Raw genomic sequence first — 26,402 nt, forward strand, 5'->3', positions numbered from 1 at the left:
TAATGAAGAATTGTTCCCAGATGATTGCCAGATGAGCCTTGAATGGGCATGGGAAGGAATGCTGCTCTCCTTCCAACACAAAAGCCACCTTCTTGTCCCCTGGCGCCCAGGAGATCATAGAATCATGAGGGGCCATTCAGCTTAGCATAATGTCTTTGCAGCCTGGGTAACACCAAATCAAGCTGCATTCTGTGAGGAACAGTTGCTTACTTCAAAAGCAGCCTCAGTCGAAATCAATGTTCATTTAATCTGTAACTCACAGATTAAAGTGCAAAGTATTTGTAACTGATTCTAGCCTCTGGAGAAGTTCAGAGAGCTCACCTGCTCTAGCAAAGCAGTGTGCCCCACCTTCCAGGTCAGGTGCCATTACAGGTGAGTGACTGGAGGCCTCTCTGTGCACAAACATATACTGTATGTACTGCGAGAGGGAGAGGGATGATACAGTATATTGCAACAGATGTACCTTGCAGCTAGGTGACCCCATCTCTGAACGTGTCTCCAGCTCCATCACTGCCAGCAAGGACTTGTGACTTCGTGGAGGTGATGCTTGCTACATCTCCGGACCCTGCTTGGTCTGCTGAGCTGTGGGCTGGCCCATTAAACTGGTTTGCCTGGGTTTCAGAACAGGACTGTTTTCTGTTGTCTCTCATTCTTTGCAAGCTCACACCAATATTAATAGACATCGCGTCGTTTCCTTGTCTGTGCGTGTATCTCATTTCAGTGGTGCGTTCCTGTGTCACACCTGCACATCCCAGTTAGTATCTTCCATTCTCATTCTCATTTCTGCTTCTTGGGACTCGCTCTGCTTATTACTTTTGATCTAATGCAAACTGGAACAAGCTCAGTGCACAGGTGAAAGCTAAGTGCACCACTAAAATGCCACTCAGCACCAAAGCACTTCAGCGCTGTGCTCCCTGAGCCACTGGAGATTTCTTCCTTGAAATGATCACTGATCAGGCAGCCTTAGGTACACACTTTCATTCGTGCACCTGAATTCTGGAAGCTCCATGATCTTCAGAGTGAAAAGAGAATACCATCTCCATGGATATTCACTCTGCCAAGAAGTCCTTATTGAATGAAAGGAGAATCCTGCCTGGGTAGATAGAAAAAAAAAGTACCACACTTTTGCCCATGTCTCAATTTTGTGCATTCTTTTTGTTCCACACAACAAATCTATAGCCATTAGTAAGAAATGATGTTTCTGAGAATGAATAGTGATTATTTCCATATGATACCAGTTCTGTTATCAGGACTGATTGCTTTCCTCTAGCAGACACCTCCTCTGGGAAGGAGTTAACTGTCTGTGTATCCCTTTCCATAAATGGCAGTATTAAAATAATCCATTGATTCATCTGAGCAGTGAATTCTCTGATTTCCCCCTGCCCTGTTTTATGTCTGTGTGGTTCCTAAACTTTTCAGCCATTGTTGCAAGTTCCAGCTTCCAGCAATAGGCTATACGTAACCGTTAACAATGCAGTGGGACATTTTGTGCTTACTACACTTCCTGCATTGTTAATATTAAGGAAAGGTTGGGATTTCTGGGTTGCAACCTGCTGACTTTATTTTCAGAATCAGATCAGCATCAGAAACCGATGTATTTAAAGTAGGTCCCACACAGTTCCTTCATCTCATCTTTATGTATTTATGCAAACTTAAACGCTTATTATTTTGATAAGCTGTTTTAAATGTCCTGTGGGATGAAGGGGAGGCCTGCATAATTGTAGTGCTTTATTCTTTGGTAGGTCTTGATGTGAATCTTGCTGAACTTTTTACACTGAAGCTTTAGTAGAAATCATTGGTTATTTATGAAATGCAACGATCTCTGAATAGGACTGCAGTTTCCAGCATCTGTGTTTGTGAAATAAAGCTGCCATTCATTGAGAAAATGAGGAGGAGATGATATGCGTGTTGAAATTGCAGAACATACTTTATCACTACGAGCTACTGGTGGGGCGTTATTTTTTTGGTAATAATTCTCTGTGTTTAAACAACAATAAGAGACTCTATAAGTAGGAGACTTGCACAACAGAAAGGTGGACTGAAACTGTCTCCACAATGCTCTAGTTTCCCGTTTGTAGAGAATTTTCACACAGAAGAGCATTCAGACATGGTATCTCATATCTGCAGTCCAAAGAGACACAGTTTATTCCACCTCCTCAGTGTTCTGCTGCATATGCAGACCAGGTCTGGTATATGGCTGGGTTATTGGAGAGCTCCAGTTGACGGAAATCTTCACCAAAAAATTGCATGGATGCCCAGTTTTGTGTATGTGTACACACACGGGGGGAGGGGTGTCAAATAGTACTTCATACAAGCCAGTTCTTGATTCCTTTTAGGATTTGGTTAATAACTAAAATAATATATATGTTATTTTCATTAACAAAAAGAGCTTTATTTTTGTAGCAAAGTGTGTCAGCTTCTGCCTTCATCAGCTGCTCTGGTAAAATTAAATGAAGCTTCTTTCAAGATAGCCATTATGGATTTCTCCACATTTTTTTGTCAAAACAGAACATCACCAGCAAATCTTGCAATATAATCCATATAGGTAAAGGTAAAGGGACCCCTGACCGTTAGGTCCATATAATTATAATCCATATATAATTATAATTCATATAATTGACTGCAAAAAAGGGATGTCATATTCAGAACATAATAAAAACTACAACCAACATGTTTTAGAAACCAAAAAAGGGGGTGAAGCCAGTTGCTAAACATTTCAGTCCTGAGAACCTGTCAGACTTTTCAATAATTGCTATAGATATGCTAACAGATCCAGAAGTGTTAGCAAAGAGGGAAAATACAAGGATGTACACACTGGGACACTTAACACCGCATGGCCTCAACCCACCAGCATCATAAATAAAACCCTTCTGAGCATTCCATCCTCAAAGCTCTATAACTCCCACCTTGGAAACAGCTCCACTTTTCTTAGAACAACTGATGGAGACAGAAGCCAGCACACAGGTTACTTGTTAATCACAGTAGCCCCCCCCCCCTATATATATAAATAAATAAAACATCCATCCATGCATGGGAATGATTTCAACGGCTTGTAAATAAGAGGAGCCCTGTCCAAGGCCTATCTGTTCCAGCACTCTGTTTCCCACAGTGGCCAGCCAGATGCCCCTGGGAAGCCCAAAAGCAGGACACGAGTTCAGTGGCCCTCTTCTGTTGTTCCCCAGCAAATGAAGACAGTATATAGACCCATCATGACTTGGTGGCCATTGATAGCCTTGTCTTTCATCTTTGTCCCATGGATGCCCTCTTTCCAGGTTCTCCTTTCACTTTTTAAATAACTAGTTTTCCTTGTTTTCTGTAACATTCTCACCTTGTGCAAGGCCTCTGCAGGAAGAGGTGGCTGCCCTTTCTCAGTCAGATTCTCAACTCTGCTGGACCCTTCCTCGCATTGCTATTTCTGATCATGCTCCCTTATCTACAGTCACCCCAGACCTGCCTCTCTTTTCCAAGATCCCTTCCTGCTGGATTGTTTGGTGCATACCTATCCTTTTGCTTTGCTCTTCTACCCTAACATTTATACAACCTAACCCCTTTTAGAGAACGTCTATCTTTAGCCATCTTTGCTAGCAATGCATTTCCCACTTTGCAAAGGAGGAAGTGTTGGAATGTCTCTGCGGACCACTGTCCTGTAGACACTTGCCCATGAACAACCCCAACTGAATTCAGTGGGACGTGCTTCTGAGTAGATATGCATAGGATTGCTCTAGCGTTGTTTTAATAGCAATGAGACAAAGGAGGAAGGACCTAATTAAAGGGCCATTAGCCACGAGAAGCAGAAACATGACTGTATGGAACTTGCTGCTAGGTTAACATATTTTAATACCTTGCCCATGGAGATAGACACTGCCATCATGGTTATAGGCAATACAGTGGTGCCCCGCAAGATGAATGCCTCGCAAAACGAAAAACGCGCAAGACGAAAGGGTTTTTCGGTTTTTGCGTCGCTTCGCAAGACGATTTTCCCTATGGGCTTGCTTCGCAAGACGAAACTCTTGCGAGTTTGTTTCCTTTTTCTTAAAGCCGCTAAGCCGCTAAGCCGTTAATAGCCGCTAAGCCGCTAAGCCGTTAATAGCCGCTAAACCGCTAATAGCCGCGGAACGGATTAATTTCGTCTTGCGAGGCACCACTGTATATGGTGCTATATTGCAGAGCCACTGTTTCATTTTGCTTCAGGCTCATCGCAGGAGAGCAATGTCTGAGCAGTGTTAAAGAGCCCTAGTGTGGAAGCTGCCTTAACATGCTCTGTCGTTATGCTGTTCAGCATAAGATAAGACACAAGGGGGCGGCAGCCAAAAACCTACCACCAACTACTTCCTATGTGAGTCAAGCAGAGCCAGCGTTATGATTAGGCTCGCCAAAGCAATTGCCTCAGGCAGCAGGATTCTGCCAAGAAGAGCTCTTGCTACTGCCACTTCTTACTTCTCCAGCAAACAGAGTTCCCCAGGTACCTCTTGCCTTCCCTAGAGAACTAAAGAGAATCGGCAGCAGCAAAACTCTGGCTTTAGCGTTGGGAGAGGGGGAAATGGAAACTTCCCTTTTCGCCTCAGGCGCCAAAACGGAATGGGCTGCTCCTGGAGTCGTTACTTTTCACAAGCCCCAAACTTGTGCTGTTACTGTCAAAACATATTCTTGCCCTGACCCACCCCTTATGGCTGCCATCCTGAATGTGTCTCATTTTTGAAGTACAGTAGACCCTCGGTTGTCGAACGCTTCAGAAGCCAAACAATTCGGAACCCGAACTCCGACAACCTGGAAGTGAATGCTTCTGTTTTCGAACGCACCTCGGAAGTCGAATGGCTTCCAAGGCACATTTCTCCATTTTTTCAAAGGAATTTGCCGACCAGCAATTGCGCCTCTGTTGTCAAACATTTCGGAAGTCGAACAGTCTTCTGGAACGGATTACGTTTGACAACCTAGGTTCCACTGTAATCCCTTCTCCCAAAACACAGCTCTGCAAGTAGGGGAATTACTGCCCCCTCCTTTGAAAGAGGGATAGCCCCAACCCTTTTCATGGGGGATGCTATTATTACTGCTGGTGCCAAGTGGAAACTGCATTACTTTATTGTTAGCAATAGGAAGAACTTTTTGGAGGTAGTTTTAAATAAATAAATATACATTTTTTTCACTCTTTTGTAATTCTTTCCATTTTACTAGCTGCCATAAACTCTTAGGAGAAGCAGGCTATGAATGTTTTAAGGGATAAAATAAGTTGTCTGGAGAAGCCCAAGATATCATAGCATTTATAGCTCCCGAGGTGGACGAGATAGTAGTGAAAGAAGATAGCTTGGCATCTTGGGTACATGTAGAATAATACTTTGCTTTTATTTTAGTGACAATGATGTTCATAGTGCTATGAGTCATCATAATGGACTCACACATTTGATCTAGCTGAACAGCCTTTTCCAGGGATTTCTATGTTGCAAAGTATTTTATTTTTCTTTCTGTAGGTTTTACAGTGAATGTATGAAATTTGGTGAATGTCAGCATTCATGTGGGAATGAAGCCAGTCCTAGTTGTCATTTGTTGTATTTCTCTCATCTTTCAGACATACCCAAGTAAATGCTGACATTTGATTAGCTCTCAGAATTCACTTGTGGGCCTTTAGATTTTTGGATATTTTTCACAAAATTTGTCTGAGGTAGCCAGGATGTAAAAGTCCCCAAACTTTGGACATTCATTGTAACACATATATTAAATATATGGCAGCGATAGGGAGGAGAAAGTGTTTGCTCTGTGTTACATGATTGATTCAAAAAAACACACTTCTAGCATAAGTTTAGGAAGAATCTCAACTGAGTGTAGAAATGCCAATCCCATATATACTTCTGCTCCAGGAAAAAGTTTGCTACATTACTGCCTTCTACGAAGAGATCTGGAAACGATTTTTTATATTGTTTTCCCTCCTTCCTCTTTCCACTCTTATGATCTAGACACCACTAACTGTATGGAGTTGATGACTGGGAGACTTTCCAAATGTGGTAAGAACTTCCCTTCCACCTTCTCTCCCCCCCACCAGCCCCCAGCCTCCACTGAACAACCTGACTACCTGACTACCCTTTCCCTTCTCCCTTTTCTGGACACTCTTTATGACCACCCACTTTACCTCTTGCTTGCCTTTTGAGCACACACATCACCCAGTTTTTTTCCTCCACGTGTGCGCAGACCTGCCATGTTGCACAACCACTGCATCCGTGGTTCCACAGTCTTGCAAATTCCTGTTCTCACACTACCTCCTCCACCCCACCCCACCCCCCAAAAAAGATGTCTGGTGATGTTATACATGCTTTTAAGCCTTTACTCTGACTTCACTTTCAAATCAACCTTTCTCTGTTCTGCAGCCGTATACCACTTGCCTTTCTGCTGTGCTACTGCCTGGCTCCCCCCCCCCCAGCTCATGCTGAAAAGAGGACAACAAGGTTCTGCCTTCATTCCATCAGTCTCACCCCACTGTTCCTAGGGAAATTCCTCTCTTGCTCCCACTACAAATGAAATATCTCATCCGGTGGTTGCATCCTTAGCTACTGTAAATAAGCTTAACTGCAGCCCAACTCACTGTTTTGCTTTTGATGGAAACAAACTGTGAGGCCTACAAGTGTAAAGTGAACAAATTTCCACTGAACAGCTCATCTTCCTTGGCTTGAGAGACTCACGCTTAATCCCTGTTCTCTCTACTCCTCTATCACCAAAGTTATCTCCTTTCTTTCTATAGTTCTTTCCAAAAATAGAATATGGCAACTCAGAACAGAGACTGAGGACCCAACTACAGATGACATTAATCAAGTGTTTTAACACAAGCATGCTTAAATCAACTTCCTTTGTTTTTAGAAAGAAAGTAGCTGGCCCCGATCTGGATTGGGCTGCATACCATTTTTCTGTTGTACGTAATCTTGGTTGCTTTCCTCTGCACACCTTCCAGCTTGTCAATATCCTTCTTAAGTTAGGGTGCTCAGAAGGACAGAAGGTGCTCTTTTGTCAGGGAGAGCCAACAGAGAAAATTGATATGGCCAGTTGGCCACTGGACAGGGAGGCCTTCAGTTTCTGTCCTTAATTATTGCTGTGGCAGATACCCAATGAATGCTCCAGTACCTGTTTCCAACGTGGGGATTCACCTCACGTGTCAGCCTTATACAGAAACAAGAAGCAAGCGGGGACCCCCAATAGTATGTGGCAAATGACAGTGCTGTAGTTTGTCCCAGCCCCAGCTAGCCTGTCCAAGAGTCACAACAGCCTGCCATCATGAGAACAGGCTGGTGGGCTGGTGGAGGGTGGGGAGAAGCCCCCACCCCAAGCCCACTCCCTCTCCTGAAAAAGTGGGGACCAGGGAGTGACCCCCTCCCTCCCTTGCAAAGAGACTCAGCCAACGAGGCTCAGCTTCTGCCTGCCCCATTGTGAAGTGACTTGCCTAGGATAACTTGAGAGAATTGCTCCCTGCCCATAAAGGAGCCATGGGGATTCTTTCAGAGGCACAGAATTGGGGCGAAGCAGTCATCTGTTTAGCAAAGGGTAACATTCAGAATTTGTGTAAGTAATCACCAAGTGGAACGCTCCACCATCATGCAGAAATGCAGCACTAAAACCCCATAATAATTCAAGCTGATCAGTCAGAATGAAGACAAGGGCATGTGGCTCTCTGATTCACTCATCCCAACAGAAGCCACAGTTTCACACAGCACTACCCAACTCTGCTACTGGGGTTGCCACTCATCACCCTGCCACTCCCTAGCCCTGCTCCTGTTTCTTTTACGGCAGAAATAAAGAAGGCAAAGCTTTCAACACCACTTACCTCCATGCCAGCAAATATTTCAGCTGCTAAATTTCTGCATGACACTGGCAGGCTCCTGTTAGAGGCACAGGAGCAAGGCCAGGAGACAGTGACCCTTGCTGCTGCTGTGCTAGTGTACAGAACTGCAGGTTCTGCTCAAAGGGAACAAGCTGGAGCACCCATCTGTGGAAGAAATCAGCAGCTGGCACAAGCAAGGTGTTCACCTGGTGCACCAACCCAGAGCGATCACCAATTGACTTCAGCAGCTGTGCGGATCCATTTTCAGGGGGCAGGCTGGATCTGGCTGTCAATCACCTGATGACATATGACCCCGTTGCAAAATTTAAACTGGACTCAATACAGGCTGCACTTGCAAAGGAACAATGGAAGCACACCCTAAGGTTCCCAATAGTTCCTTAGCAGCCGTGGCTCTCATGTGACATCAGGTGAGTAACAGGTGGGTGTGTTGGGATGAGGATGGCCTCAGTGGCCAAATCAGACCTACAGGCTTCCAGGTTTCCCACCCATGGGCTTCAGCAACAGAGAGCTATTGATGTGAAACAGTTCTGCTGAATTGCTCCTGTTAGCTCTAGCTACGTAGAAACCTAAGATCTACTTCGTGATTCTTGAAGCACCAAGAGTAAAATGGACATTGTGCTGCCATTAGCTAGCTATTAGACATAGGTTGCTGCCTTTGTCACTTTGCCATGGAACACAGGTATAGTGACATAATTGTCATTGTGACACTAATGAGATCCGCCTTTAAAAAATAAATATTATAAGTTAATGAACAGGCATGAATAATACAGCATGCTGTATTCTGTGGAAACCCCAAAGCATCTGGGAGAAAGTACACCTGAAGATACTCTCTGAAGGAGAATAAGAAAAGAGGGAAGAACAAGAAGTGTGGAAGAATGTGGAAGAAGGCAGATATAGCAGGCATAGAGTGGTTGGGTTTGGGACTGCAAGTGGGGTCCCTGTTTTCTCTTGAAGCATTCATGTTCCTCTCTAGGGCTGAGTTCTGCACGCTACGCACTGCGCAGATTGGATGCCTCATCCCACCCCACAGTGTCACCATCAGTTCTTCCCCTGGTTGGAGTAGTTTTTCACGTTTAATGAAGTTTCCCTACTTTTGGAGAAATGAATAGATAAACGCTTTAATTCTTTATTCAGCACTTTTAAAATGAAAAAGCGGCCAGAAGCATAGGAGTTGGAAAAAGTGACAGCTGAGCTTATTGGCTGGTACGCACATCTGTTATTTCAGTTGTGAAGCCAGGAACACTTCATGGCTAAGAGGTGTCCTGTTATATTTTTTCCTAATCCATCTATCTTTATTGCCAGTTTCCTGCTGTGAGTGTCCTTCTATTTCTCTCTTCTTTGGCGATCACTCGTGGTAAGATTGTCTTCCATGAGCACAGTCTTAACGGTGTGTCCGTAAGTGACTGTGAAGGCCAATTCTGGATCCACACATCCTTCCACAGTTAGATTCTTTTTCATCTTTGGAAGTATAGTCAGCATAGCCAGGACTTCCTTACTTAACTGATGATTTCCAAACTGTTTTGAAGGATGTTAAATTGTAGTTGTTACCCTATATAAATACCATTGTTCCAATTTAGCTTACAGAGGGAATCTTACAGATCAGAATAAGCTGCTCCTCCAAGCTTAGTGTGTGTAGTGGTTAAGAGCGGTAGTCTTGTAATCTGGGAAACCGGGTTCGCGTCTCCGCTCCTCCACATGCAGCTGCTGGGTGACCTTGGGCCAGTCACACTTCTCTGAAGTCTCTCAGCCCCACTCACCTCACAGAGTGTTAGTTGTGGGGGAGGAAGGGAAAGGAGATTGTTAGCCGCTTTGAGACTCCTGAAGGGGAGTGAAAGGCGGGATATCAAATCCAAACTCTTCTTCTTCTTCTATTACTTCTGAGTTGTCCTGATCACCTTGTGCTTCCTGTGGCTCAGCCCAAATGAGTTACTACAGTTAGCCACAGTATTCTTTTCAATGGCTTGTATCCTGGTGACAATAAGGAGGTATATGGATTCTGGATAGTCTTTCTTTCAGTTTTATGTAGACTTTGAATTACTCCTTGATGCTGTAAGCAAATGTGACCATATCTGCCAATTAGGTGTTGCTTCAAGTGACTATGTAAACAAGACAAGAGTAGTGGTCTTTTCAAAAGCTAAATTAATTAACAGCTGACATGACTGTCAATGGCTATTGCCTAAGAAGTTCAGGACAGGACACGCTCATTGTATTCCTTGACCTTAAATTGCTGGAGTGAACAACAGAGAACAAAGTGATTTATTAATGCTTCGTAGATAAATAGGTACCGCTCTGGCGGGAAGGTAAACGGCATTTCCGTGCGCTGCTCTGGTTCGCCAGAAGTGGCTTAGTCATGCTGGCCACATGACCCGGAAGCTGTACGCCGGCTCCCTCAGCCAGTAAAGTGAGATGAGTGCCTTTTATAGTGCATTAGGAAATGATCACTATTGGAAATGCAGTGCTGGCCTAAATTTACTATGTTTTAAGCAACTCATTGCGATGGACAGAAAGGGGTTTTGTTACAATTGCACTACAGTGTAGAATGGCTACCAATGAGGAGTTTTGTTTTGTTTTTAAATCCTGACATTTTCCTTGGTGTTACTGGTTTTAATGTCACAGTGAATGCCTTGGGTCAGATTTTCAGATACTTAGCAGCTGGATCCAACTTACAGAAATGAAACCTTTGTAGAATTTCTTAAAATGTATTCCCTCAGAAATGACTTGCAAATTTACTAAGAGCCATTTCACGCTTTGCACAGCAGCCTGGGTGTGCTGGTGTTCACCACCCATGTTGGTTGTGGAAACAAAGTGTGAAGGAGGTCTGATGCTCCCAGGTGCTCAAGAGGGTGTGCTTTGTAATGGCTCCCTGACACATGTCACAGGGCCTTTCTGCAATTCCTGTACTGTTGAGCCTATAGCATATTGAGAAAAGGGTGTCTGAAATTAGAAAATGGTGCCATTCACTTGCAGATTTCTGTTTCTAGTTCAGCCACTAGGTGTAATAATATTCACCATTGCCTAGTGTCATTTGGCACAATTCTGCACTGTAGGATTTAACCCCCACTTAACAGCCGACATGCAGTGGACAAATCATGCTTAGTTTGGTCAAGTACGCCTGCTCACTCTTCAGAACAGGCACACACAGCCAAAGAACACAGCAGAAAAATGCCTAGTCTGCTTGCTTTCGCTGCGTGTGCCTTTCCCCTGGGAAGAGGTGGTTGCAGCTGAATCACACAGACCCAGTATTTTTCTGGATCGCCGCACAAAGAAGTCATGCCTCCCAAGAGGAGGGGGGAAAGAACCCCTCAAAGAAGTCTGTTCCTTGCAAAAGGGCTTCTTTATCCCTTTCCCCGAGAGGTGCATGCTGAGCAGGGGCTAAACTGCCAAGCTGCTTTCCAAAGCACCTCCCCTACCCTGCATTTTAACAGCTCTCCAGCAAGGGATTTTAACAGGTGAGTGTGGATGCCCACTCTCTCAATCATGTTATTATCACAAAATTGACAGGTGGGTGATCCCATCCGCCTGTCACATTTGACCCACAAGACTGATCCTGATAAGGAACTGGCCCGTGGAATAAAAAAAAAAAGTTCCCTCTCCTGTCCTAGACATTTTAAGTTTGAATACTCAAAATGCTTTAGCCGTTCTTCTTAGGGAAGGTGTCCCTATCTTTCCATTATTTTATGTGCCCTTTTCAATACCTTTTCTAACTCTGTATCATCATTTGTGAGGTGGGGAAACCAGAAATGGAGGCAGTGGCCACCACAAGACTTCTCATCACAAAGGAGGCCCATTGGCCCTGGTCAGAGTTGAGCTCTCCCAACAATGTATCAGACTTTGGCATCATTTCTTTGTGCTTATAATTCCTTACTAATGAATACTGATAAGGGGCCTTAAGGGAAGAGCTGAAAGAGTGGTAACAGAGATACACTGATGTTTCTGGAAAATGTATGGATATAGGAATAATACCAGAAGTAAAAATTGGACTGTTGTGGGATGGTTGTTTTGTTTTGAAATTGACAACACCTACCTCCCCAATCATCTTTTCAGTGAAATATGACATGTTTCCTAAGAGCAGGCATTTACAGTGAACAAAACCAGAGACTGAGCAAAACTTTTCTCATGAGAAAAGCATAGACTATTTGCTTGCTGTGATCTTATTTATGTCCAAATACCTCAGGGACAAGTGATTTTTAAAAAAAAAAATGTGTTGGTATGTTAGAGGGAGATATGACCTTAAGGGTTTAGCTAAAGTTAAGGAGGGGTTTCCACTTGCATTTTTGAGGGTAAGGTGGAGTCTCTGAAAGGAAACTGCCCTAAACTGAGTCAGGCCATTGGTCTATCAGCTCAGTATAGTCTATGCTGATTGGCAGCAGGCCTCCAGGGTTTCAAACAGGAATCTCATTGAAGATCGAATGTGGAGCCTTCTGAATGCAAAGCAGTTGTTCTGCCACTGAGCCATGACCCTTCCCATTCAAGTTTCTAACATCACCAACTTCCAAACAAAATTTGAATAGCATCACCATCTTTTCTCTTGATATATCCATGTATATGGCATCAAAAGGAAGGCAAGTGCATCATTTCTCTTACTTGACCGAAGCAAAAGAGAATATGTTGGCTTCTTCGGCAAAGTTGCCTGCAACACTGAACTTGCTGTGTCACAATAGCTTCCTAACAAATGGTGAATATATTTAGAACTAGTGTCTATTACACTCTCCATCTGGATACTGTCTTCTTTCATACTTTGAAACTTCTGTTTTGGACTACATTCGGTTGCAGTGCTTTCCTTGTGGCCTTAAGTAGCATCTCTGCTACATTCATGAATTGGCTGGTATTAATCTGCTTCCTTGGGACTTTGGCACTTCCTTTGTATCCAAGTATTTGCCTCCTTATCTGATACTCAGGCAGCATCCATCACTTCTGTTTTCTCATAAACTGATCCTTGTAGCTATGATTCTTTTTATCCTCTGCTGTTTAAGTTGTCAGCTCTTTGGAACTACTTATCCTTATGCATTGCTATTCAGAAGGTTGGTTAGTGTTTACAGACCAGCTTATTCAACAGGGTGCATTCCTCTCTGAACATATTCTGATATTTCAATGACTTTCCAGTAATCCAAGCTGGGTTTCTAGGCTACAACTTCTCAAGCAAAGGGATTGAAACACATTCTGCTAATGTGTTCCAGCCCCAGCATAGCTACAGTATACTCTTGCGGACAAGTATTCTGCGTGCATAACAGAAAACAAGCGTTGCTTCAAAGATCTTATAATGTAGAAGAAGCAAAACGCATGCACAGAGTGGTAGCCAGCTGAGTTTTGCCCAGAGTGGACCCATTGAAATGAATGGACGTAACTTAGTCATGTTCATTTCATTGAGTCTCCTCTGAGTAAAACTTTATTGACTTACACTCATAGTCTACTGACGCACGACTAATTTGTCACATGAGTCTAAATACCTATAAACTGAGTTTTTCCACTGCACTGAACAGCACTACAAAACCTAGTTGTGGTGACCAACATGGCAGTTTCACAGTGATTGACACTCAGTGCTTTTTTTCTTAAAAAATAATATTTAGGGGTACTCTTGTTTTCCTACTCATATTGAAATACTGCCCCCTCAATGAGGCCAAACTTAGATTCACAAAATGTTTAGGGATATGCATACCCCTGCGTCCCCCTCAGGAAAAAACCACTGTTGACATTTAACATGAGTTATCTTTCGCCACAGAACTTCAAGGATACATGCAATAACCCCCCCCCTTTTTTTACACAATTTGCTATTCATTGAAGCCCATCTACTGATGCATTAAAGGATAGGATGAATGGGAACCTTCAATGTTGTGATTACCAGGCCCCTGGTTGTTTGCAAATCAGCAGACAAAATTGTCCAAGGGCCAGCAGTTTGATTCCCTCTACCCCCTCCCCCCTGCCCCTGCCCTGCCACTAACAGGACATTTATTTCATTCCCAACATGGGTACCATGGTAAAAACAAATGAAAGTGCTGAATACATCAATCCCAGGTTCTCCTGCTTTCAGCTCCCGGGAATACTTTCACAAAGATTTCTCGTAGACCCCATTGATATTCCATCTAAAAATTCTGATTAATATAGTAGCGACAAAGGTCAGCCTTCTTTGTATTTTAAAGAAGGGCAACCCAGATGATTGAGAGTGTTTGAAAATGCAAAGGGGAATTAGGCAAGTATAGACCCTGTATTAAGGTTAATATACATAATATTAAAATTATAAATCTCCTTTAAGAATTTTGCCAAGTGCTTTGCATTTTTACATAAATAGTACTGATGTTCTTGGTTCCTGGTTGTCTTCTATATTCCTCTGTGAAAACAGCTCCGTATCCATTCTCCTTCTGCCTTTCTTCTGCCTGCTTTTTCTGCACTTCCTTTTGCCTCTGATCTTCCTGAATAAATTGATCAGCTCATAGTTCAAAAACACATGCACGTTCTTTTACCCTTCTCGGCAGCACTTGTAGCTCTTTTTTTGCGCTTTCTTTCACACTTTTTGTTTACTGGTTCCATTTAGCGTGTGAAGGCATGGGGTCCAAAGCCACGTGAGAATCCAACTTAACCACAGAGGAGGCTCTAAGGGTGCATTCCCCTTCTTTCTCTTCTAGGATCATGTTCGTACATGAGCTTTAAATCTCTCTCATGCTATTTCACAAGACTCTTGAGCTTCTTGTGCTAATGTCTGATTACTGGTAAGGCAGAAGAATATGGTAGAAGAGAGACATTTGTAATGGGAATTAGTATTCTGGCCAATGTAGGTCTATTTTCTACCTTGCGACCCAAAGTTTCTGTATAGATGTGTATCACCACCCTAAAGATATGATGGGTGGGTGGAGATGATGGTGATTTATAATACAACTACGTTCTGAGAGTTCAGAAACCTAGATAATTTCCTTTGAGTATAACGTTACAGATTAGATTGTAATTCTAGAAGCTGAAATCTATTTGGAGATGGCACTGACGTCACAAAAATGTAGCCAAGCATAATCAATACCTATCCACCTATTTGGGAGAGAGAGAAATTATGAAGACTCTAGCAGCATGGTCTTCTCCCTAGACATGTACAGGTGCCAGGGGAATTGCTAGCAGGAAATGGGCTTCTGTCAGGCAGCTGGGTTAGCGTGTTGTCAAGTGATGTAAACTGCTACCTTGGTAATGTAGGCTGAGCAGAGATTAGTGATTAGTCTGTAGATGAGGGCTTGGGGACCTTTCTCTCTCTAGTTATTGTTATTGTTGGGTTCCAAGCTCCCATCATCCCCAGGCAGCATGGCTCCTCGTTATTACTATCATGTATTCTTATTTAAATGTATATGGCCACTCATCAGTTAAATTCTCCAGGCAGTTTGCAAAATAAAAACAAATGGTCATGGGTCATGGGAATTGTAGTCCCAACATCATCTGGAGGGTCACAGATTTGTAGGGCAAATTAGGAGAATGCAGGAGATGTATGTAAGGCAACTGTGAAAGCAATACCCCCCCCCCAAGAAACCCCTCTGGAATAATTTGAATGGTAAATATTCCTGCTAAAATATTTAATATGAAGTCCATCCAGTGCAGTATGTCAGATGTTGTACTTGTTTGGAATAATAATTTTTAAAAGATCAAGGAAATGTTATTTTATCTCACAGACTACTCCAGCACGACCATTTCATGCATAGCAGAAGTACAACCACAACTTTACCATTGTTGTTACCGTTTTCATATTTATTTCTGAAGTTACGCCATCAGAGTTAGGCTGAGTAGTACATATGCAGTTACCTCCAGAAAGTAGTGAGGGGTTTTTTGTTGTTTGTTTATTTTTTTAAGCATACAACAACCTCTGTCTGCTTTCTGTTGCTGTTTCGTTATGGAGCAAGACTCTGCCATATTCACTCCTTACAGACACTTTGCAGAGAATCAATGCAGAGGGATGTGTGTCTTTAAACTTGTTTCTGCTATAAATTAGTAATTAACACACACATCTATTTTGTGTGTGTGTATGTGTGTATGTGTGTGTGTAATTCTAGCTGGAAATTTTGACAAAGTGTGCACAAGAAGTTGTTGCATAGTATGCAAGACTAAATTTGCTATTTTTAAAAAGTTAGAGGGGGCGGAATTTACAAAATCACACACAGAAGCCTGTTTACATGTGAGCATGAGGACCAGAGCATATAACCAAGTGTCATACACATATCATTTTGCGTGTGTGCAAGATTTCAGGGTTTGGTTCTTTATGTCTTTAAATCTGAGGGAGATAAAAGTTTTGATTCCCTTCAAAATTCTGGAAATCTTATCTCTCCATTATTCCTTTTGCTCCAGCATCATGGGACAAACAGTGGGGCAGTTGTGTCTCAGTTGTTCTTAATCATGGCCCCTCTGGAGGATGCTCTGCTTTCTACTTTTTCCCTGTACTTTTTTATATCAGTCCTATATAGCCTATATAGTCACAAACCATGTCTTAATTTCTGTGACTGCAACACCGAGTTAAGTGAATGGAGGACCACTGAAATCAATGGTCAACTAGGTTTGTGAAGGATTATGGCCAGTGTAAGCCTTGTTGATGTAGATGGAATGCAGGAGAGTGAATGGATGTGTGGCTGTTTCACAAACCAGGGGAAGATCTGCACATAAATGGCTGTTAAAAACTGAAATTTCTAAGTCTTTGCTATTGAAAACTAACGTTGATGCTTTGCTGGCAAGTCTCTAAGAAAAGGGACTGTTTTCTGTGAAAGTGAAAAGTGTGAAAGACTGTCTTATGAGAAGTGAAGAGTATCCAAGTTACACTTTCCTTGCAACTTGGTCCTTCTGGTAGTGTGGCTGGTGTTGTTCTGCTCAAGTTGCCAGCTGGATAGGACAAGTGGAGAGAGAATTGCCTTCTAGTCTGGTCACTTCAGTTCTTACCATTGTGCAATTGGTGGCCATTTTTGTATCTACAGATATTTAAAATAATCAATATATGCAAATAAACAATGGTTACACACACACACACACACACACACACACACACACACACACAGGGTGACTCTATTTGAGCCAGAATGGACTTGATCTTAAGTGCCATGGCTGCCACTTCAACATCACAGTTTGGGTTGCTTAAGCTGCAATCCTACAACCACTTTCTTAGGAATGAGCACCATTGAACTCAGTGGGTTTACTCATGAGTAGACATGTATCGGATGACTAACACACATACAGTGAACCTTGGTATGTCTGTTCACACATCACACGAAGATTGCTAGAAGCAAGATTTTAACAAGGATTTCACTGTGGATTTATTGTAACCAAACCCACCAGCATACTTCTTCAGGATGTGGTGTAAATGGTGTTAACTTTTCCAGGACATACCCTGGGAGAAAAATTGGACTGAGTTGAAATGGTCCCTTGTTCAGATTAATCCCAAGTCTTGGTAAAACATTTTCGTTTCTCTGTTTTCTGCAGGGTACTGACATACTTATTTATTTAAATTATCAGTCCCAGAAAACTTGTCCAGTTGCATCCAGTGTTCTCTTAGGCAATATCTAGTTCTTTGTTTTGTTTGCTAAAACAAAATAGAAGTTCCCAGAATTGTCAGTCTTCCAGCATCTACATTCCACATGGACTCATCAGTGGTTTCTAGTAACTAGCAACTGTTGTTATACGCTCTTGTCACAATTCAGCACAGAGTTAAGCACCCATAAACCCATTGGAATCAGTGGGCTTAAATGCACTTAACACTGTGTCGGATTGTGGCCTTATGCATCTTAGGTAGTTTCCTAGAATTCATCTTATTTTCAAGAGAGGCAGTAACTCTCTTTTGGATGCCACATGAGATATATGGTGGCTAAGATGCATCTTAGTTATTATTTTAAATAAGTTCCATAGGCTCCTAAGGCCAGATCTCACACCACAATAAGCAACATCAGGCAGAACAATGCAGACCCCTGTTGCCTGGGGAGTGTGTTGGATTGTCCCTCCACAGAGGTCTGCTGCCACCACTAGGGTGACTGAAGCATTACAGCTCTGCTGTGTATCTTCCATTTCTACCATCCAAATGTGCAGGAATGTTGCAAGCAGAATTCCCCTTGGCAGCAGCCAGAAAGAAATGCACCCAAATCAAGCATTTGAGAAGCGGGGAGAGGCTGAGTTGACCCATGGTTCACTGCCTGCCGAACCAGTCCCACTGCTGTTGCACAATGGCATTGGGCTCAATCCAGTCCTGATCAAGGCATAAGCTCCAGGCTGGCACCGCAATTGTGCTGGTCCTCACTCTCACCTACCCTGGCTGCCATGTGTGGCAGGGCTGCAGAAGTGCCAGTGGCCTCACCACTCGACAAAGCCCAGCAGTTGGCTGCCAAAGTTTGGATTAGTCCCTAAGTTCAGTAATAATGTGGGAGGAGTGCACAGGGAGGGGATTGACAATCCTGGGCCCTTGACTCACAGGGGCATATGGAGCTGCTGTGGAAATGTTAAACATGAATTGTCTGTTGCATATGATTGCTGGATTTAGGCATTACTGCTACAGTATGGAATCCTGCCTTAGGGAAACAGCAGCAGACATAGTTCAGGGGTATATGAACACTTTGTAGATTGGGATGCTACCTGTGCACATTTGACACTGGTTGATGGCAGTGTTCACATGCTTTTTGGGGGTGGGGATGCTCCTTTGCTGCTAAAATTCGTACAGGCTAAAGTACTTAATGTAAATAGCATAATTGGTGTGCAACGGATGATAGAAATAGACATAAGAAGTTTAGTGAGCATTCCTAAAGTTTGGAACAAATCACACAGAAACTGAATGATGGAGAAGAGTAGAATCATAGATACAGATCCTGAGTTGTATTTTTACAAGTGCTGGAACTCCTGTGCTCACACACAGTTCTACTGCCCACAAAGGTTCCCCCATTCAATTCAATGGAGAAAGTAGATTCGCAGATTAATTCCTTTGTGCAAGCAAATCTCCTCTTCTCCTTGAAGTTAAGGGAGCAGCTTGTGTATGCAGAAGCTCTGTGTGTGATCATAAGAGTACATGTGTGGCTACGGATCAGGCAAATGAGATATCACTGAAGCTTCGAGGCATAATTTAGATTACATACTTGATCACAAGTGCTTAGAAGAAAACGCCATTGGAAGCAATAGAACTGACTTCCCAGAGAGCATGCTTAGGATCAGAGTTTCGGTGGTTTTGCATTACTCTTGAATTCCTTCACTCAGGACATTTTTTCAGAGGAGTTTCATGTAGGCCCAGTATTATCCAGCATCATGGCATTCTCCAGGCATGCCAGTTGCCCTTCTAGGCAAAAGTTCTGCTTTTTGCTATACAGTGCAAGATTCCAACCACCAGGTGTGGCATTCTTGACCCCAGGCTTTCCATATGCGTAGGCAGTTCAGTGCTCCCATCCTGATGCTCTTCCTCTTCTGCTCATTGTCTTCATCCTCCACATACACCCATGCACGTGGCTCTGGACCGCTCATCACGTTCTTCTCGTTTAAAACCCCATTGTTCATTTGTTTGTTTGTTCTCTTTTTTCTCTCTCTTTTCTCTCTCTCTCTTTTCTCTTTCTCTTGCTTTCTTTGTTTTCTTTTTGTCTCCTCTGTTTTGTATACCCAGGCAGCCCATTGAGTAACTTCTTTGACGTAATTAAACAACTTTTTTCAGACGAGAAGAACGGGCAGGTGAGCCATCCCCCCGGCACGCCAACCAAGCATAGCGCAAACAGCAAGCGGAGCGATTCCGATGCTAATGACTATGGGTCTAGAGGAGACACTAAGTACCCCGCTGGCAAAGAGAAGGCAAAGATGGCCTCGTCACTCGGCCTACAAGACCAACCTTAAATAAATGCAATTTTTAAATAATAAAAAAGAGGAAAAGGAAAAAGAAACAGTCTAAATAACTAAACACACACACACACGGAGAGACGCAAACGGAAATGACTGAGTATTCTTTAGCAAGCTAGCCTCTAAAACAGATGGATGTGTATATATATTGCTACAACAGTACAAAACTGTCTATAGACAACTTTTGTATGAAGGAATGACTGTGTACATATATATATATATATATTATATATATAAAACACAAACACACACATATATATATTTATATGATATAATATATCTCTCTGAAACAAAACACAAAAGCAATGAGAAAAGAAAGAAAAGGTAGCACAGATGACAAACCCAGTTTGGCAAATCTTGGGTTGTTGTTTTTTGGTTTGTTTATCATCTCCAAGCTCTTTTCTTTTACTTCCTACCCCCACCCCAGTCACCTTCTGATTTACTGCCCTGCCCTCTTTTGTCCTTGTTCTGTTTTCTCTGTGTTTCTGACACCACCGCTTGTTTCCACTCTGCTACCAGGAATTATCCCGAAAAGTTAACATGTCAGCCAACAGCTTCACCTTCTGTGCTCTGCGAACACTTGTTCACGGAAGGCCACTGATGTAAGACTGTCCACGGACTGGTTCTGTTTGGGGACTCCCAGCCTCCCCTCTCCCACTGCAGGAAATGGGTCTCCTCTTTTTCCCTCGCCCTACCACACACACTTTTTCTTTTCGGTGCTCTGCGCTGGAGAACTGCTCAGTTATAAAAATTGCACAGTCGGAGTCACTGGAGTGACATCGTTGCCCTTGACAGCACACTTCCCCATTGGCAAATCCAGACTGCGGGAGGGCGGTATCACGACATATTCAGGCGATGTTTTGTTAAGGAGCTTTACCACAGGGAAGTTGTCCTCAAATTTCACCACCCCAGATCCTTTTCCCACACCACCCAACTCCCTCTACCCGCCCCCTCCAATTGTGTTTTTGTTTTTATAATCTCCAAATTTTTCCCCCTCCCAGCCTGCTGGAGGGGCAGAACACAAACTTAGGGAAAAACTACAAGACGGAAGTCAAATCAAATAAGAACACTGAAACTTAGGGGGGAACGCAGCTTCCAGCAGTGAGGAGGAGGGACAAGAATCCACCTGTTGGAGGACAATCTCTGCTGCTGCCATGCACTCTTGCCACCTACACCACCACTGTCGTTGCTGCTGCTGCTTCTCTCCTCAACCTGCTCTCTCTCTCAGTTCCTTCCTTCCTTCCCTCTGCACTGGGACTTCCTTCCGCCGGCTGAATTCTCTCCTGCCTCGTGCATCTGGATGCAACTATTGTGTCGTTAGTGCTGCATTGATATATCAGTATTATTTATTTGCTGGTTTCGTTTATTTATTTGTTATTTAATTTATTTAATTATTTATTCATTTGGGTTGCGTGCGTTTGTTGTTCTTTTTTTAATTTTAATGCAAAGGAAGAACATGAAATGAGAGTTAAAAGCAAACAAACTTCCCCTTCCTGTGTGTGTGGGTGCGCGTGTGTGTACAACCACTGGTAGTTCATCGGAGCAAGATATGGAGGAGATAGCACTATGGGCGAGTTAAAAAACAAAAACAAAACCACAAAGCTACTGTAAACTTCTAAAAGTATTGCAAGATATTTTTATATTTTTTTTTTCAAAAGTGGGTGGGTGGGCTGGAACTTCCTTGTGTGTGTTTAAGTTATTATTAGGTCTTGGTTATTATTTATAATGCATATATATATAAATATATATTTAAAAATTTAAGCTGTTAGATAAATCTTCTGCTTTCATTACTGTGTAGAGGTAACACTGATTCCTATTTATTTTTGGGGAGAGGGGAAAAGAATGATGACAAGACCACTTAACTTCATCCTCTCACCAATATTCCATTTTTTTGTTTGGCTTCTGTCTTTTTTCTCTCTCCAACTATCACCAAGTGTAACTCAATCTGGCCCACATGCAAAGGTTTCCAAAACCATGATCATATGTGTCAAAGACAAAAAAGAAGAAGAAAAAAAACAGCAGGAGTAAATCTCCTTGACCAATATCTTTTAAATGTAGATTTTAGTATTAGTGTTCAATTCTCTTATTACCTTCAATTGTTGTTTGTTGAGTTTTTATGAGTGTATGTTGTATTGCAAGGTTTTTTAAAGATAATGTTAGATTTCTCCCTCTTATTTCCCTTCCCTTTGTTTTTTTAATTTCATTTGTCTTTGTTGTTTATGGATTCTCCCCACCCTCCCCCTTTCTTGGACCCATTTTTCTTGTACATAGGTTTGAAGGGGAAAATCCCTTTTTTTTTTTTTTTTAAAGAGACACACAAAAGTGGGAAGGTGTTCCTTTGTTTTGCTTTGTTTTCTAATCTGGAAATTTTATCTTGTATTGCTGTGTGCATGTCGGACACAGGAAGGGTGATGGTTGGAGACGGAGGGAGGGGAGGTTCGGGGGCAGTTTTAATTGCATGATATTGATGTAAATTAGTCTCTTTTGCTTTTGTTGTCTTTTCTGCCTCCACCTTCTGCTTCCCTCCCCCCCAGGCTTCCCTTCCACCACCCTCAGCCCCCTTTCCCCTCTTTTATCTCCCCTTGTGTATAGATTTTGATGCTTCTGTTACATTGTACCTCTACAAAAGGCTGGGATTTCAATACAGAATAATAAATGCTACTACTACTAATAATAATAGTAATACAGCAAAACCCATACAGTACAAGCAGGAAGGGGATTATTTACACAAGACATAAGAATAAACGAAAGCAATACCTCTTGTTATCCTTCCTATTTTGTACTTTGAAGACACAAACACACACGCACATGTGGACACACAAACTGACATTATTTAACAGTCAAAATGGACAAAGAAGAACCTTCTGATGTATCCCTTGTTAAATAACTGTGAGCAACTTTAGTTCAAAAAAACAATAAATTCATTCAGTAAAGATACTGGCTGTCAGTGTGTCTTGTTTACGTCTGTGACTGGAGGAGCACCTTCAAGCAAGATACAGTTCAGGTAAGTACCAAGCCGATGCCTTACTAAAGGCCACATTAAAGGAGGGAGCCCTTAGTAGATCTGGAGGCAGAGTTGACTAGCCTCACCTCATCAAATTCAAGCATACCTTTCAAACTGAAGTGTCTGGCTGGCTCAGGGTGGAGCGGGGGGGGGGACCACAAAAGCCCTACATACTGCAATTTGCAGCTAGAGGGCAGCTGTAGGTAGTTGGTAGTTGATTAACTCTTCTCCTCCCTCGCCCTCATCCCCAGTGCATTTTTGCTATGTGTTTCTTTTATTTTTTAAAAAGGAAGGGAGATGTGCTGCTTTACATTATTTATTCATTTTTAAGGACAGGCAGGCTTAAGTGTTCACACACAGGCTACCTGGAGCCTTGAGGAAGGGCAGGTTAGCAGCTGGACCAACATCTGATTTGCTGGCATGTAAACCTAGGATACAAATAACAAAGCCAGGAGGAATTTAAATCATATTACAGTTGCAGAACTTGCTATGGGTCTTTTCATATTACCTCCATTGCTACACTGGGAGTGGTGGGAAAGGGAATTGCTCAGGGCATGTAATAGGCAACAGCTGCTGCTGCTACTGCAGTGCAAATTGGCAGCAAGCCATCTCCCCCAACAGGTGTAGGAAATACATTTTTACATACTGGATGTGTGTCAGGTGAGCTTTTGTGGTGTGGGTGTGGCCTAGGGAGCCCTGCATCCACTAGGGATTCATAGTAAGTAAGAGGTCCTGGATAGGTTGAGGCTGTTCAAGCAGAGACTGCTCCAAGCTGAAGCAGTAGATCTCAGGACAAGCAATTATGCAGGACTTTCCACAAGTGTAAGGGAAGGGGGTCAGCAAAAACACACACACACACACCCCAAAACCAGCAACCTTTAACTCAGTCTTCCACTGCAAGGCAGCCACTTGAAAACCTGGTTCTACGTATTTGTTGTTGCAGTGATGGAACAGGACACTCTGATTGCAAGGTGAGAGTTCAAACAATGGTTTTCTGTTCTATTTTTAAAATGTAGGTTTAGTATTGCTGTTCAGCTTTCTTTTTACCTCATATGGTGTTTGTTGGATTCCTATGGCTATCTATTACATTGCAGGGTTTTTGTTTAATGCTAGCACATTTTTCTCTTTTATTTTACAGGCCTGGGTTGTTGCTTTGTTTTGTGTTTCTCCTTGGGACCATTGTTCTTTCACAAAAGTTTGAAGAATTTGGGTGCTGCTGTTCAAGACACATAAAAAGAGTGTGCATTTATGTCTTTCTGCTGCCGCCCGCCCCCCCAATATATATTGAAAGCTTTGTCTTATATTGCTAAAAGGGAGATGGCTAAGGGTGGAGGACAAGGAGGATGGAAGGTCTTAATTACATGATATTTCTATCAGTTGGGCTGTAATCCTAATTTATCCCCCCCCCCATTTACAGAGAGCAAGAATTCAGTAGTTAACTTCTCAGTAGGCATGATTTAGGTTGCAGCTTTGGTCTCATGCTGTACTTAATCCTTCTACCTTTTCCTTCCTTTTCCCTCAAAATTCCCTTCTGCTACCCTTAGCCTTGCCTTGCCTTCTCTTTTCTCCTTTCTTTTGCTGTGGCCTTCAGGAACAATGCTCTTGCAGTACTCATGAGGGCCTGCACTTCACTCTTTGAAAGCCCTCTTTTGCTTTTTCAGTCCTCCTAGTTAATGTTCTGCCCCCCCCCCACTTTCTCCCAGCACAAGTGAAAAAAGTGCATTTGTTGCCTGTGAGTCTGATAGAAGGAACTGATTCACACAACTACTTAGCTTGTGCCTTGCTAGTTAACTCCAGTTGGCTGCCTTGGTGGATTTTGGTGTGTTGGCCTACTCTTGGGAATACTTGATAACATGTCCAGGTTATGATGCACCCCACAGGGAGCATGTGCCAGCCCAGAACAGGATGCCTCCCAGTCCTGCCATACTAGAAGAAGTGAGAGGCTAGGAGCCTCTGGTATTTATCAAGGTGTAACAGGAAGTTAATCTGGGGCTTGCTTTCCTGTTTTGCGATAACTTGCCTTCAGCAGCTGAATGGCTTATCACTAGCCATGTCTGCTCTACAGTTGCCACTTTTTCTGCTTCTATATATTCAGCAACACTTTATGCATAGCAAGGGTCGGGGAAAACTTTATCTGCTGTTGAAGGTAGGGAAACAGGATCAGAAAGAAAGGTGGCAATCCTTTTCCTTGTTTCTCCCACGGTCCTATCTTTAATAAATAACTAAACCCACTACTGAATGCCTTCTGCTCCAGAGTAGACTTGCCAGAAAGATTGTGCTGTCAGCAGGAGGCAAACCTCTTTGTTTCTTTCTGGAGAAAGTTCTCTCTCTTAGTTTTGGTGCATTTGAGAGAAATATTCATTAGGGGTTTTTCTTCTGTTCAGGGGGCAAAATCGGTACTTCCTCACACTGTTTAAAAAGTTTTAAAGGCATAGTGACACGTGACACCTTTGATAATAGAATTTTGGAGTTGGAAGGGACCCCAAGGGTCAATCTAGTCCAACCCCCTGCAATGTAGGTGTCTCAGCTAAGGCATCCATGGCATATGGCCATCCTTTCAGGTGTTCTTCCAAACTATCCAGGATAGCCTGTTTGAGCTTAATTGGACTGTTAGCTTCTGAACCAGCCCCTTGGGTGGTCTTTTAAAAGCATTTTGTTCTGCATAGCCTTCAGGAGGTGACTGCATTCAGCTCTGCACCATTAAAAGCTTCACCTGGCTGGGACTGTTTCCTTCCTGCTAGTTGGCAACCTTGTATTCAGAGGAGGACAGAGTGCAAAAGAATGGTTGGTTTCCTTATGTAGTTTTGCTTAAAGGTGCACTCTATTATTGTGGCTAAATGGCATAGTACACACACAAAATGGTCTATTATTACCATGTTGCATATGATACTACTGTAATGTTCTATGCTTTGCCTGTAATGGCATTTTGTAGCCACCAGAGGACACTGATGTTTTCATTCAGCTGTGTGTTTTACTATAGCTGCTACTGTAGTACTCCTGCCATTATAATATAATGTTTATTTATACCCAGCCTTTTTCTCTGATGGCTTGCAGTTAAAAGCAAGAACTGCTAAAAACTTAGAAAAACTGATCATTGAAATACATTTAAACATTGATACAATTAAAATTATATATACACACAATCTATTTACCAACAATTACAATAAAAACAGCATGGCGCCAGCCCTTTTATTAAAAGCAGTCAATTCCCAAAGGCCTGTTGCAACTTTTGGGTGCCAGGGCGGAAGATTGAAGAAGCTACGGTTTGTGCTCCTGTTAGAATTGCTGCAGTCTAATTCCTGGTTTTTTAAAAAAGGAACTTGTCACCTCCTGGTGCACCCTATCGTAGAATCAGAATCGTAGAGTTAGAAGGGGCCACAGGGGGCATCTAGTCTAACCTCTGCAATGCAGGAAGATGTATGTGACCCATATGGGGATCGAACCTGTGACCTTGGCGTTATAAGCACCATGCCATAGCCAACCAAGCTAACTGCCCTGTTCTGTTTTGCATTTCATCTCCCAAGCCTGCAGGAGCATTACACCAGTATGGCATGTCCTCCATGGAAATTGTTGATATATTTGCAGCTGCTGCTGGAACCATGCATATCAAGTAAATAAATAAATAAGAATACTTAAGTAACTGACCAATAGCATTGCAGATAGCTCTGTTCTGCCCCCAACATAAATCCTGCCCCGCCCCCCCCCCCCATAAATCCTGCCTATACCCTGACCTGGAACTCCTGGCATATAGAAGCAGCTTTGGCAGTTATTCCA

The 26,402-nt window shown here is 42.8% G+C and overlaps 1 protein-coding gene across 18 annotated transcripts in view; it reads left to right on the forward strand.

The window, feature by feature from the left end:
- The window catches only part of BRSK2 (BR serine/threonine kinase 2), a 405,249-nt gene extending 382,688 nt beyond the window's left edge, over positions 1 to 22,561 (forward strand). For 5 of the 18 annotated variants that reach the window (XM_083587315.1, XM_083587310.1, XM_083587311.1 and 2 more), the window contains one exon: positions 20,144 to 22,561. In XM_083587315.1, coding sequence (XP_083443441.1) covers positions 20,144 to 20,163 — 20 coding nt within the window. In that variant the 3' untranslated portion in view covers positions 20,164 to 22,561. Of the gene's footprint in view, positions 1 to 5,948; positions 5,997 to 19,397 lie in introns of all 18 variants that reach the window. The other 13 variants (XM_083587309.1, XM_083587323.1, XM_083587313.1 and 10 more) reach the window with 8 other exon arrangements.
- The last annotated feature ends 3,841 nt before the right edge of the window (positions 22,562 to 26,402 follow it).

The sequence above is a fragment of the Podarcis filfolensis genome, assembly GCF_964270895.1.
Source record: "Podarcis filfolensis genome assembly, chromosome: 1".
NCBI classification, from domain to species: domain Eukaryota; kingdom Metazoa; phylum Chordata; class Lepidosauria; order Squamata; family Lacertidae; genus Podarcis; species Podarcis filfolensis.